At 41.7% G+C, this 15,349-nt stretch overlaps 2 protein-coding genes across 4 annotated transcripts in view; both read left to right on the top strand.

Annotated features, from left to right (window-relative positions):
• LOC117352133 overlaps positions 1-15,349 on the top strand; it is a 1,164,809-nt gene that overhangs the window by 521,051 nt on the left and 628,409 nt on the right. The window lies entirely within an intron of this gene.
• MUC2 (mucin 2, oligomeric mucus/gel-forming) overlaps positions 1-15,349 on the top strand; it is a 186,906-nt gene that overhangs the window by 62,783 nt on the left and 108,774 nt on the right. For all 3 annotated transcript variants that reach the window (XM_033928255.1, XM_033928256.1, XM_033928257.1), the window contains 6 exons: positions 576-792; positions 4,276-4,401; positions 7,081-7,198; positions 8,639-8,777; positions 11,189-11,299; positions 15,189-15,258. In XM_033928255.1, the coding sequence (XP_033784146.1) occupies positions 576-792; positions 4,276-4,401; positions 7,081-7,198; positions 8,639-8,777; positions 11,189-11,299; positions 15,189-15,258 (781 nt within the window). The remainder of the gene's footprint in view (positions 1-575; positions 793-4,275; positions 4,402-7,080; positions 7,199-8,638; positions 8,778-11,188; positions 11,300-15,188; positions 15,259-15,349) is intronic.

Below are 15,349 nucleotides of genomic sequence, written 5' to 3'. Positions count from 1 at the left end.
ACTGGATTAATCCATTCCTTGGTCCCACAAACTCAGATTTTCCAATAAATTTTACAGTAAACACACTTTCATAGATAGCATGATCGGCAAAAGCAACTGCAAGCGGTGCTCAGCCCAAAGCTTCCCTCTGAGGCAGAAACAGGAAGCTGTGTCAGAGGGGAAGCTTTGGGCTGAGCAACACTTGCAGTTCCGTGCATTCGGATTCCAGGGCAAAATTTAATTTTAAAAAAAGTTTGGGTTCCAAGTTGTTCGAGTTCTGGGGCATTCGGAGTCTGAGGTACCACTGTATTATCATTACCCAAATAGCTTCCAGTAGCTGCTGAATACCTGGATGTTCAGCGCCGGTATCTGGATATGTCTCAGCACTAAATATACAGGTAGAGAATATTTAGTGACTCACTGGGATTTGAGGGGTAAGACTTGCAGAACTTAAATTTCTCCCTCTGAATCAATTTAGCTTTCTGCAATGCTAATGAACAATAACTTCAAAGAGAAGCTGAATGAAAAGTAGTGACTCCATTGGAATTTGGAGACTCCTTTGACCTTCCAGTTTTGGCTTTTTTTTTTTTTTTTAGCGTTCAGAATGTGAGAAGCTACTGACGATGTCAGCGTTTGATGACTGCAAGACCCAGCTGAACCTTGAACCCTACATCCAGGCCTGCATGCAGGATATGTGCTCCTGCCCAAAAACTCAGGATTCCTTCTGCTTATGCAGCACCATCTCCGAGTACTCCCGGCAGTGTTCCCATGCTGGTGGTCAGCCACAAAACTGGAGAACAGAAAACTTCTGTTGTAAGTTTGGGCATGGAGGAGGAAATGGCTCCAATATTTCTATGCCCCAGATTGATTGCTTACTTTTCTACTATGGTACTCAAGGCAAAATAGAACATAAATAAACCTAGGTCATAGATCAAAATTCAAGATAAAATAATTAAAAGCATCATTACATTTATATCTCTAATTAGAAAACAAATGGTATAAATTAAAGAACTAAGACCGGTATTAGACAGACTTGTACAGTTTGAGCCATATTCTGTAAACAGCAACTCAATTGTAGAGGGTGGTAGGCATCCTCCCGCTGTCTAACCAGCCAATCAGAACTCACGTTTGTTAAAAAGAAATAACCAAGGCAGGCCGCTTACACTAGGCATCTGTTGTGGGTGCAGGGAGGCGCCTAGGGACGCTTAAGCTGGCCAAAGGCTGGCGTGGGCATATTTCACCTGGAAGTAGCTTTAGTTCTTGCCTTAGGTTGTTTCTGAGTTTCACATCAACCAATCCATTGTTCTTCCTGTGTTTTTCCCGAAGTCTCATTCTCACCCTGGAGAAGCGGCTCTGCATTCTCTTGATTGTAAGCGTGTGCTGGCTTTCTACTTGAAGCGCACCGCTCCTCATCGTTCTGCTCCCCAGCTGTTCCTCTCTTTCGATCCTAATCGCTTGGGTCGCTTTGTTTCTTTTTTTGGTATTTATAATTTTTATTCATTTTCAAATTTTACATAAAGTGTACAACATATTGAAATACAATTAATGAATACACAATATCACTTTTATATCTAATACATAATATTCTGAATATATATTTATCCCCTTTCCCTCCCCCCACCCTTCTAGTATATCATATTGTGTAAAAATTATTTTCACTTCACACCCCTTCATGTGTGTCACAAAGAAGATATTGAAAAGAAGAAAAGAAGAAGAGAAATCCTACTATTTATTCATTACAATATTTTGTCAATGGCCCCCATATTTTTATAAATTTAGTATATGTCCCTCTTTGTATTGCTATTGCTCTTTCCATTTTGAATATATGACATATTGTATTCCACCAAAATGTATAATTTAGGTTACTATAATTCTTCCAATTGTTGGTTATATGCTGAATGGCAACCCCTGTCATGACTAATAAAAGCTTGTTATTTTCTGGTGAAATTTGACTTTTTTTTCTCATCATCATTCCAAATAACACTGTATCATATGATATTGCTATATGATTTTCCATCAATTTATTAATTTGTGGCCAAATTGCATTCCAAAAACTTTTAATGTAGGGACAATGATACAGTAAATGATCCAACGTCCCTGGTTCCAGATTACAGTGCCAGCATCTATTAGACCTGGAACTATCTAATTTTTGTAAACGTGTAGGGGTCCAAAAAGCTCTATGTAATAAAAAGAACCAAGTTTGTCTCATAGATGCTGACACTGTACATCTCATTCTCCAAGACCAAATTAGTGGCCATTGAGATGCAGTAATTTTATGCTTAATCTCAATGCTCCAAATGTCTCTTAGTCCATTTTTTGGTTTTTTATTCAAATATCCAGATATTAATTTATACCACAATGCGGCTTGATGCCCTAGGAAGTCTGCTTGAAAACATAAGAACTTTAAGCTATATTGAATATTCAATGTTTTCCATTCAGGGAACCCAACCTGAATGGCCTGCTTCAATTGCAACCATTTAAAACTTTGTGTTTTACTAAGACCAAATCTATGTTGCAATTGTGAAAATTCCAGCAGTTTACCTTCTGAAATAACATCATCTAGAGATCTAATGCCTGCAATAATCCAGTTCTTCCAAAGGATTTGAGCTCCGCCAATTTTGATCTTGGAGTTTATCCATAGAGATTGATTAGTTGATTTGTTTATTGGGATAGGTGTTAATTTACTTATAAACCTCAATGTTTTCCAAGTATCCATTAATATTTTATTTTCTCTGTATCTTCTAGGTATTTTAATACTTGGAAGATGAACTAAATTTAGGGGAAACATAAGGCGCCATTCCAAATATAACCAATCTGGTGCATTATCTATAAGTTCTGGGAGGATCCAATACATACCCTGACGTAGAATATAGGCTTGATGGTACCTATAAAAATTTGGAAAATTTACCCCTCCCTCCTTAATTGATTTTTGCAAAGTTACTAAAGCTATTCTAGGTGTTTTATCAAGCCAAAGAAATTTCGTTAAAATGCTATTAAGCTTTTTATAAAAGGACCCCTGAAAATAAATAGGTATCATACTCATTTGGTAACAAACTACAGGTAACATCATCATTTTAATAGTTTGAACTCTCCCCCACCAAGAAATATGTAAAGGGTTCCATTGCTCACACAACTCCGTAACTTTTTTTAATACAAATTTTTCATTCTCTTTTACGGTATCTTCAATTGTATTTTTAACTTGAATGCCAAGATATTTAAATCCTTCTTCTTTCCATATGAACGGAAAATCGTCAAATAATCCTTTTACACAATGAACATTTAAAGGTATAATTTCAGATTTACTCCAATTAATTTTATAACCTGAAAATTTGCCAAACATATCAATTAATTCCAATAGACAAGATAAGGCTTTGTTTCTAAGCGGACCATTTCTAACTGGTTGGCCGCTTGTGTCTCTTTCTGTTACGCTCAGGCTGGTCTCTCCCTGCCAGGTCAAGTCACGGGTCACAAGGTCAGAGCGATGGCGGCGTCTGATGCTTTGCTCTACTCCACTTGAGGAAATCTGTAAAGCTGCCACTTGGTCCTCGGTTCATACATTTACCTCGCACTACTGTCTGGATACTTTTTCCAGGCGTGATGGCAATTTTGGCCAGTCCGCTTTGCAAAATCTGTTTTCCTAAATTGCCAACTCTCCCTCCATCCCATTCTGGCTAGCTTGGAGGTCTCCCACATGTTGAGAATGTGCTGCCTGCTTGTCCTGGGATAAAGCACAGTTACTTACCGTAACAGGTGTTATCCAGGGACAGCAGGCAGATATTCTCGCAACCCACCCACACCTCCCCGTGGTTGGCTTCTTTGCTAGCTATCTGAACTGAGGCCACGCTGAGGAGATGCATGCCCTAGGTCGGGCGGGAGGGGCACGAGTGCATGCACGGGCAAATCGCAAGCTTGAAGGTCTTCAAGCAAGTTTGCTTGTGAAAACGTCTGCTAGGGGGCTCCATCGGTGACGTCACCCCACATGTTGAGAATATCTGCCTGCTGTCCCTGGATAACACCTGTGCTTTTTCTACTGTATTCCTCCTAGAAAAGCATCTACTGAGTTCTGCAGCACACATTTGTCCAACTGAGAGGTTCTGTGTTAACAACGAGCAAATGAAGGGCGATAGCATCCTGCTGATACTATCGTGATCTAGTTTTTGCTAGATTTGTTTTCCAGAAGTTATGCAGACTAGGAATGTGCAAATCAGTTGAGTTTGCAGGATATGAAGCAAATAAATCTGCATACCATTTTTAACACTTTTAAAGAATAAATCAGTCAGGGTTTCTTCATTTCAGCAAAGCAATGTCCCACAAACATGGTGTACTTGGAAAGTGGCTCTCCATGCATGAACACCTGCTCACATCTGGATATCCGCCGACTTTGTGAAGAGCATCGTATGGATGGCTGCTTCTGCCCTGAAGGTAGGTCCTGACTTCAGATATAACAAGCTTAGGGCAGTCAGACTAAGCGCAAGACAACTTAACCATTAAGCAGACCAGGCAGTAGCCCAGGGTGGCAACTTAAAGGGCAGTCAAAACAAAACAGTTACACAAATGCATACTTTTACCTGCAAAGAGGATGAGCAGTTTTCAAAATAGCCCATTCACCTGGGAAGATGGGTTTTGCAATTCCCCTCATTATACGTGTGGGTATGAGACAACACTCATCACCCTAGAGCAGTGGTCTCAAACTCAAACCCTTTGCAGGGCTACATTTTGGATTAGTAGGGCCTCAGAAAAAAATAGTTAATGTCTTATTAAAGAAATGACAATTTTGCATGAGGTAAAACTCTTTATAGTTTATAAATCTTTCCTTTTGGCTAAGTCTTAATAATGATATTGTCATTTATAGCTAAAGAGACATATGATCAAGAAACTGTTTTATTTTACTTTTGTGATTATGATAAACACACCGAGGGCCTCAAAATAGTACCTGATGGGCCGCATGTGGCGTGAGTTTGAGACCACTGCACTAAATGTTTAGGACCTGAAATTCAAACTGCAGGAGTTAGCCGGGCTGACTCCCGCGGTCGGCGCTGGGTCTGGATATTTCCAATGATAGGCATTGAATATTTGGTCTATTTTTGGCTGCTAAAAACTTAGCCAGCCAAGTTAATATTCAGCACTGGCTGGCTAAGATCGACCTGCCATTTAAATGACCTGTTTTGCCGCTCAACTTAGCCGGCCAATGATCTGAATTTTGCAGCCAGTTGCCTATCTGTTAGCCGCTAAACATTAATATTCAGTGGCCATCTTGCGCTGAATATTAAGGCTTAGGTGGTTATGTGCTATTTAGCAGGCCTGGAGCCATTCCTGGCCTGCTACTTAGTTCTGAATATTGGGCAGATAGTTTTGATTGTTTCATCGAGTTTCCCAAGAAAATAAAAAAAATAGAAATCCATGCATGCAATAAAGTAGAATCAGAGCTGGAGATGCCTCTTATGACTTGGTATCGGAAGGCAACCCTAGCAAGACGACACTGCTTTTATCTTCACTTGGATCCTTTGCTCCTCAGAGCTCCACCTTCTATTTCAGTGTGATTCTGTATTCTGTGTCTTCTCAATCTCTCAGACTACAGTAACCCAAGGAGCCCTGTTCAGCTCTTTTCTATCTGTAGAGCAGAGGTAGGCAATAGAGATGAGCAGTCCAAAATGTTTTGTTTTTCATGTCGTTTGCAGCATTGTTCCTCTTGGTTTGTTTTGGTTAGTCTTCATTTTCATTTCAGTGCCAATGTTACTAAGAGCGTGCATCCTCTTAAAATAGTATGGTCTCTTTGCAAAGAGATGCATTCTTTCTCAAAGGGTTTGCAAAGGCACAATGATTTGTGCATATATGATGGTTCACACTGGAGCGCATTATCAGGACAGAGTATGCACACTTTCTGAATGAACGCGCTCTGTTTGCAAACAATGCATACTTTTTTTTGCAAAGAGTGCACATTATTGGTAAACAAAAAAAAACTAACAAAAAGGGCCCAATATTGAGACCATGGGAGATGGCTCGGCCATCAACATTGAATTTTCGGGTCAAAGTTTACCGCCTCAGACTTAGCCGAACAAGCCAATATTCATTGACTGAATGGCTAAGGAAAAGTGGCAAAAGACCTGCTTTTTAGACAGGTCGATCTTGCTGCTAGCCTGAGCCAGCCAGCTAATGAATATTGGTGACAGGCTTTGTTGTGTGAGATAGCCAGTCATCAGCCAATCTGGCTTGTGGGATATTCGGTGGGAGATAGCCAGCTATCCCTTGCTAAATATTGGTATTTAGTCAAATGGTGTTTAACCAGATAGGAGTCACTCCCAGCATGCTAAGGCCTATTGAATAGGGGGGGGGAGGGGGGGATTGTGTCTGTGCTTGTTTTTGCTTGTTAATGACAATGCCATGATATTTCATCGATATTTCCCATACCATTGCAAATGACAACCCATCCCTAGTTAAGGTTGCCGGATTTCCTCTTTAGAAAAAAGGACACCTGGCCCCACCCTTTTCTGCTCTAGCCCTGCCCCATTCCATCTCCAGATCTGCCCTGTTCTGCCCCCAGCCGTGCCCCCACACAAACCTTCCCGAGCCCTAGCCCCAGCCTCATCCCCATCCCATTCCACCTCCAGCTCTGCCACTTTCTGCCCCCTACCCTGTCCTCATACGAACCTCCCCGAGCTCAGGGCTGCCTCTGCAGGGCCTCTGCACATGTGCAGATGTCAATGCGATGACATCACACACATGTGCATGAGATGCCATCACGTCAACATCCGCGCATGCGCAGAAGCCAGTCACTCGGCCTCAGGCTCAGGGACTTCCAAAACCTGGAAAACTGCCAGGTTTTGGAAATCCCTCCGGGCACCCGGACAGCCCTTTATAAAGGTTTTCCCTGATGTCAGCTAACCCTAGACAATGCAGGCCTTCACGTTTCGAGATATTCATACTGAATATTCATCCACTGCCTCCACTGTGGCACTTGAGGACCAGTGGTCTCTGTCTCTTGCTATTTCTCTTACCAGCTGTCTGCTTCTGCGTGTGCAACATTGGTTTGGCAGATATTGTACAATGTACTGGAGGATGGATCAGCATTACTCAGTAAGGGTTGGGTTCTGTGTTTTCCAGGGACTGTGGTTGATGACCTCACTGGGGCTGGCTGTGTGCCAGTGAGCAAGTGTCACTGCAAATTACATGGGTCACTGTACTCACCAGGACAAAGGCTAAGCACTGAATGCGAGGACTGGTAAGGAACGAGGATAGAGATAAAAATCCCATTATGTATCCCCTGAAAAGCCACAAATCTCAGGATGTTCTTCAAAAATTCGACATGGTTATTGACTAGTTTATCTATGAAAAAGGACTACAGTAAGACGTAAGAGCATGGGTACAGTTTGTCCGATTCATTTGGGAGGGCAAAGAGTGGGGTACTTTAGCATATTCATTTACATAGATACATCTCCTATATCACATAGAAACATGATGGCACACACACAAACACCAGACTAAAACACTGGATACGAAGCCAGTGTTTCAAAACAGTGAAGATATAGTTTCACCGAAATGAGCCATGACCATGAGAAATTTCTATGGTTATGCCACCTCTCAGTTCACATGAATTAGCAAGGGAAGAATGCACTTTCTACCCTCCCCTTTCCTAGATCTAACACCAGCATTCTCCCTTTTTCTCCTTCTCCAAATCCCAGTTTTTACCAGCAATTCCCCATACCATGCCACATGGAGAGAAAAAAGATTCCCCCCTCGCTACCCCAAACAGGCAGCAGTTTTTTCTTGGCGCCACCCCAGGTTTCAAGTTTATTAAAAATTTTGATTAAATGCAAATAAAAATTTCTAAGCGTTTTACAAATTATATTAAAAAGAGGGAGACGAAATTGACCAATATCCACTAGTCACAGCAAACTACTCCCTGAGGTGAGGGATGAGGTGGCGTCCCCCCCCCCCCGCTCCCAAGCCCAAAAGATAGGGTGAAAGCAGTTTACAGAGATCTTCCTTTGTAACCCACCTTCTATAACTCTTTGTAATCTGCCTTGAACCGCAAGGTAATGGCGGAATAGAAATCTCTAATGTAATGTAATATACAGGTACTATTTTTGTATCTGGGGCAGTGGAGGATTAAGTGACTTACCCAGAGCACAAGGAGCTGGTGCATACTTCTGCCTACCTCCTGCCCTCAATGCCCCACTTCCCAGCAGAAGGGGGTAGGTGATTTTGAAAGGAATTTCCACATGTAAACACTTGGAGGGAGGGATTCTATAACTTGTCACCTCCAGTTAATATGCACTGGTTCCATGGTGTTTGTGCACTAAAATGCGCCATAGACTACTAGTGCCAACTCGAACTGGCCTACTGTAAATTTAAGTGTGACCACTTATGCCAGATCAATGGCAGGTGTAAATAAGTGTGCTTAATTGTGACGTGTAATTTATTACATGCTCCTCCCATGCCCCTCCCACTCTTTGTTCACATGTGTGCCTTCCTTGTAGTTCCGTGCTACAGTATAGGATAGTGCATTGTAACTGCCAATTTTGGTTCCTCTAAGGCATGTAAATGGTGTGTAAGAATAGGCTAGGGTTACCAGATATCCAGGAAAACCTGGACATGTCCTATCTTTAGAGGATTGTCCAGGTGCCTGCCGGCTCTGATTTGGGTTGCTCTGCTTTCACAGTGTATGCAATTCTGGAAAGTGGGTGTGCAAAGACTTGCCCTGTCCCGGCACCTGCTCAGTGGAAGGAGGAGCTCATTTCACTTCCTTCGATGGCAAGAAATACACACTCCATGGGGACTGCTACTACGTGTTTTCCAAGGTATTGTGATCCAAATATCCTAAGAAGAATGCATGGCTCCTGCAATATACCACAACATCCCTGCCACAAACTATCCCACCGCCTTTGTCACAGCTGTAAAGCAAAAAAATCCTTACATAGTTCAGAAATTTTCCCTATAATTTGACCCCAAGAGCTTAATCCGCTCAATAAGCAATTGTCAAAAGCCTATAGCTTTTATCATCAACAAAAGATAGGATGGATGCTAAGAGCATGCTGGCCAAAAATGTTCATTTAATTTACTGATAAGATGTTCAAGTGGTCTATTTAGTATTGTTAATATGAATTTTGTACACTTGATGAAAACTTAAAAATAAATAAAGAATTTAAAAAAAAAAAAAAATTTTACTCATAGTTTTCAGCACTGTTCCCTCTAAGCTGAGCGCGAGTTCACCAACTGCAATGCAGTGGGGAGCAGTGATACAATATTTTGTTTTCCCTGGAATCCTGCAGAGCTTGCCTGTTCCTCACTATTAGAAATGAAATAGCAAACAAAACTCCCACAGACAGGACTCCCATAGGTGGAGGATTCCCACTCAGCTTAGAGGAAACAGTGGTTTCCAGTATTACCGTACTTAAAATAATTTTTGTTTTACATAAGGAAATAAGAACATAAGAATAGCCATACTGGGTCACACCAATGGTCCATCTAAATCAATAGACCGTCTTCACAGTGGCCAATCCAGGTCACAAGTACCTGGCAGAACCTCAAATAGTAGCAACATTCCAAGCTACTGATCCAAGGCAAGCTGTGACTTCCCCCATGTCTGTCTCAATAGCAGACTATAAACTTTACCTCCAGGAAATTGTCCAAACCTTTTTTAAAACCAGTTACGTTAGCCACCACATCCTCTGGCAATGCGTTCCAGAGCTGAGTGAAAAAACATTTCCTTCTATTTGTTTTAAAAATATTTTTGAGTATCCCATAGTCTTTGTAATTTTTGATTAAAACATCAATCCACTTGTACCCATTCTACACCACTCAGAATTTTGCCATTTCTTTTCTGAGCTGAAGAGCCCTAACCTCTTTAGTCTTTCCTTATATGAGAGGAATTACATCACCTCTCTGCTCCCCCCTTCCCCCCCACACTGCATACTTCTTGAAATGTTCACTGGCATAAGTGGCATCTTCCATCTGCTGCTTGTGCCGGTCTCGGCTCCCTTCTGACATCATGTCCTGGTTCAGGGGTCATTGAAAAGGGGGTAGGGAGCCAGTACACTTATTGTGTGTTATGATTGGATCTCTTGTATGATTCTTATCTTTACTACTGTTTTTAACGACGTTCCTTTCTTATTTTTTAATCATTTTTTGTAGCTGGTTGTGTAAACCACTTTGATTTGTTTTCAAAAAGAGCAGAATAGTAAGTCCTAATAAATGATGTATGATGGGTTTTATTAAGTTGATAGTTTGTCTTCAAAGCTGTAAAAGCTATCAAGTAAAAGGATGGGGGAGGTGATGTGTTTGTAGAAGATCGGGAAAACTGAGTGAGAAGGGAGATACAGAAAGTCTACGCTTGGTTTTGAGTGAATTTAAACACATTTATACACTAATAAAACAGCGCATACACCAGAAAACTAGACTTAGTAGTTTCTCAAGCATTTGTTTTGTCTTTGAAAACACAACCTCATTTCCACAGTCCTGTCTGACTTTATTAAAAATTCCGAGTGCCCTGCGGATAAAGTGTTTAATATTCAGGAAAGGGGGCAGGGAACCTGGGAGAGCACAGCGGGCACTGATCGCTAACCCAGTTGGTCTATTGGCACTCGGGCTGTTAAACATAAGAACATAAGAACTGCCATCTCCGGATCAGACCTTCGGTCCATCAAGTCCGGCGATCCGCACATGCGGAGGCCCTGCCAGGTGTACACCTGGCGTAATTTATAGTCCACCATATCTTTATATGCCTCTCTTAGGGAGATATGCATCTAGTTTGCTCTTGAAGCCCAGGACGGTCGATTCCGCAATAATCTCCTCTGGGAGGGCATTCCAGGCGTCAACCACTCTCTGAGTGAAGCAGAACTTCCTGACATTAGTCCTGAACCTGTCCCCCCTTAGCTTCATTACATGTCCTCTAGTCCGTGTCAAATTGGACAATGTAAATAATCTTCTCTGCTCTATTTTGTCGATTCCTTTCAGTATTTTGAAGGTCTCGATCATATCCCCACGCAGTCTCCTTTTCTCAAGGGAGAACAATCCTAGTGTTATAAGTCTATCCTCGTATTCCAGTTTCTCCATACCCTTCACCAGTTTTGTTGCTCGTCTCTGCACCCTCTCCAGCAGTTTTATATCCTTCTTTAGGTAGGGAGACCAATGTTGGACTCTTTGGAAAGAGAATATCTGATTGTGATAATAAATCTGATCATTTTCTTCTTTTCTCCTTTCATTGTTTCAGGGACTTGCAAATGACTCCCACGTGGTGCTGGGAGAGCTGACTCCCTGTGGCACCACGGAGAGAGAGACTTGTCTCAAGACAGTGATCTTATTAACAGATAACAGGAGCAATGTAAGTACTAGTTCAGAATACTTATGCAGTTCTGAGTGTGCACAGTATCCATGTTGTGTGTGAACTTTACACTTCAACAGAAAAGGAGAGACAGACAGAGAGCGCGAGCTTTGCACTGCTACAAAGGGATCCACAACTCTGTTTCACCACTGATTCACTTAACAGTGCAGCTCTGTATCACTGATTCTGAGATCATATTATTCTAATGCTTCTGATCACTGTGTGCTCTGTTCCATTACTGCTCATTAGCAACCAGAGAAACCTGGACAACCAGAACATACTTCCAAGAGTATTGCTAGAGGCCATGCCTTTGGCCCCTCCCTGTGCACCGGGGAAGGGAAGGCCTGCTATTTAGGACTGATGGGTGTGAAGCAGGGGCCTCAGAGTGGGCTTCCTGTTTACAACTTTTTAAAAAGGTTCAGGGGTGGGGAGTGGGGGGGGCAGGAGGGAGTAGGCATCCTTCCTGCCATTATGGGGGGGGACAGTGGCTCGGGGGGGTGGGGGGGGGGCCATGGCACGGAAGTATTCTGCGTAGCAGGAGGGAGTGGGAATCCCTCCTGCCAATTTTCTCTCATGCTGCGTTTGTCGGGGGTTATTGGGGAGGGCTGTCATCAGCAGTGTGGGACTTTTTTCTTTTTTTTATGAGACAGATCATAGCGGAACACTTTTTTGTTTGGGGGTGCCTAAAAGCTCTGCCCTAGACTCTACCCCAGACCTGCCCAAGCTCCTCCCCAGATCTCACCCCCATAATAATAGTACTAATTGCAAACACCATTCCTTCCATTCATTTTTCATATACACACAATATAATCTTATTAATTTTTTTTTTAATTGAAATTTTACAAATACAAAAGTATAAGAATAAAACAAAACAAGCTGCAAATACCAAAATATGGAGGAGTGTGTGGTGCAGTGGTTGAAGCTACAGCCTCGGCACCCTGGGGTTGTGGGTTCAAACCCCGCGCTGCTCCTTGTGACCCTGGGCAAGTCACTCAGTCCTCCATAGCCTCAGGTACGCTAGATAGATTGTGAGCCCACCGGGACAGGTAGGAAAAAATACTTGAGTACCTGATTGTAAAAACCGCTTAGATAACCTTGATAGGCGGTATATAAAAACCTAATAAACTTGGAAAATATGCATAATAATATACAAAATATAGTAAAGTATAGTTAATTAGGATTTATATGAGTCCTTACATATTCATCAAGAGGGGTCCAAATTTTTGTGAATCTGGCTGTTATTTTGATCCTCTGAAGCGGCCGATGGGTGGTGGAGGCGACAACAGTGGGAGGAAATTCCTCTTCATGGGGATTGTCCTCCAAAGCGGCCAATGGGTGGTGCAAAATATCTGTGCCATTGGAAAAAAAAATGAAATATAAAAAACAGGCAGACCTGACAATAACACAGTTACCAACCAGTCGGTTTATCCGATTGCAAAATCCCACTTTTCTTTTTTGAATAGCCAAGCGATGTTAGTGCATCAATCGCTTGGCTACTTGCATGGCGTTTTATTTAATTTGCTTGGCCGTGTCGGATAATTGGTGATTAAGGCGAAAAAAGCGCAGTGGGCTGTTATGTGAATCAGGTCGGTAAAATCAATCGTCGCTAAATCTGTGAAAACAGGTTTAGGGACGATTGCTGACTTTAGTGCATCTAGCCCTAAATGAGGCAGTCTTCTCTGATAAACAATTAAAATCAATGAAAACACCCCACTGCTCTGAGATCTGTTAAATAACAGGTGTGAAGCAAAGAGGAAAATGGAAAAGGCATGAGCACAAGTCAGTCACAGTGCATGTAATCAAATTCCAGACCTACTGACATGATGACGGAGGCTGATCTAGACTGGGAGAAGGTAAAAGCAGACTTTGGGGCTCATTTTCAAAAAAAGAAAAATGTCCAAAAAAGGGGCCGAGGGACGTTTTTCTCACCAAATTCACTTTAAAAACCTATTTTCCTAACAGATTTCTAAATCTGAAGGGGCATGCTAGAGGCACTGGGTGGGTGGGACTAGAACAGGCTTATGGACGTTTTTCTGCAATAGTCGAACATTTCAGAAAACATGTAGGGAACAGTTTGGACATTTGGGGCTAGAACAGTTTTAATCATGAATAAGTGCCATAAAGGTGCCCAAACTGACCAGATAACCACTGGAGGGATGTAAATATGCCCCCCCCCCCACACACACACACATACATACACACACATCCCCAGGGGTCACTGACTATTTTATGATATTTTTTCAGTCAAAGCCCCGCTTATCTGGAATTCTCTCCCTTTACACATGAGAAATATTAAAGATCTCACTTTATTCAAAACTAATCTAAAAACATTTCTGTTTAAAGCTTCCTTTAACCCTTAAATAGGATTCATCTCTCATCAATTTAAAATATCATAAATTTCGAAAACTTTCTACCTTCAGGTACCCCAACCCTAATGTTCTATCCTACCCTATCCAATTCTCTTCGCCTATCTATGAGGAAACAACAATATTGTAACTTTCCATCCCTCATGTTTTTCCCAACCTCTCCAGTAATGTCTGTTTTGTTAAGTGGCCACGAATATGTTTTTTTAATTCACAAAAATGATCTCAACTGTTTTTACCCCAATATTTATTGTAATGTTATTCGCTTAGAATTCTTAAGCGAACCATTAAATTTAAATAAACTTGAAACTTGAAACTTGATTTTCCAAAGATGTAAATGAAACAGTACATACCTCCTTCCTGTATGCCAGCTGCAAATGTAATGCCCAGTTCTTGTAGAGCAGCAAGCAAGTGTGTGGAGTAGCCTGGTGGTCAGTGTGGTGGACTGCAGAGAAAGGGACCCAGGCCCATATCCTATTCTAACTACTACACTTGTGGTGGAAGACATGAACCCACCAAAATCCTACTGAATCCTCATATAGGTGACACTTGCAGGCATAAAGATAACATTATTGGTGTGGTATACTGTTGGGTCCCTTAGGTATTTGGTAAGGTTTGGAGGTTCTCACTGTACAATATAAGGGGGTTATGGTGAGGTGTATACCTGGGAACTTTTATGTGAAGTTCACTGCAGTGTCTGCTGAGGTACCCCTACTGCTCTGCTGGGATGTCTTTGTGGCCACTCTACTAAAACTGATGGCCCCTCTTATATCCCAATGGCATGTTTTGTGCATTTTTCTTTTCACTGTGTTTTTTTTTCAAAAATGGTTCAAAAAGATAGATGCACATCTGAGAAATGTCCATTTATGAAAAAACAAGATAGATGTTTTGCAGTTTTTAAAATGGGCTTGTTTGGTATTGGAATTTTTGCATATTCCACAAAATGTTGAAACTCAGTTTTGAACATCATTTCGAAAATGGCCCTCCACGTTCGTTCAGGAGGGATGTAGAAAGCAGAAGAGAAGAAGGATATGTGTGTATGGAGTACAGCTCAATCCTGGCAGCTAGTGTTGGTATTTTCACATGGAAGTGGCAATTTCAGAACTTGTCGCATGTAAGCTGTTCCAGTTCCATGTGCGGCTGCCCCATTTAACAAATGGAGATGTTGTAAGTTCTGCATTTAAATGGTTAGTAATGAGGCCACATTTGTAATTTAGTTTCATTTTGGAGGTGAAAATAAACAACAAGGATATAAAGCCCTAGAATAAATGAGACCTTTTAAAAAACATGTGCATGCCTTTGAGCTGGTGTATAACCTAACAGGGAACTCCCCCCATATATATGTTTTCTGTTTGTAAATGGGAATAGTCTGCTCATAGCATTACAAACAGAGTGTGACCAGGGCAGAACGGGGAGGGCCACCTGTCTTCTGTTTTTTTAATGAGGAAATCTGGTAATCCTATCCACAATGGGCTCCTTTTGAAGGGCCTCAGTACTAACATGACTTTCATTTTGATTTTCTTCAGGTTGTTACTTTTAAAGAAGACGGCAGTGTGCTTCTCAACGAGCTGGAGGTGAATCTGCCCTATGTAACAGGTAAGCAGTGAGGGGATCACAATAATGTACACGAAGGGCCTGATTTTAACACAAGGCTTCATGCTTTAGAAGCAATGGACTGAAGTTTGCC

The sequence above is a fragment of the Geotrypetes seraphini genome, chromosome 19, assembly GCF_902459505.1.
Source record: "Geotrypetes seraphini chromosome 19, aGeoSer1.1, whole genome shotgun sequence".
NCBI lineage: Eukaryota > Metazoa > Chordata > Amphibia > Gymnophiona > Dermophiidae > Geotrypetes > Geotrypetes seraphini.
Note: the sequence above shows the minus strand (reverse complement) of the source record. Positions and strands in the feature narration are given on the sequence as shown.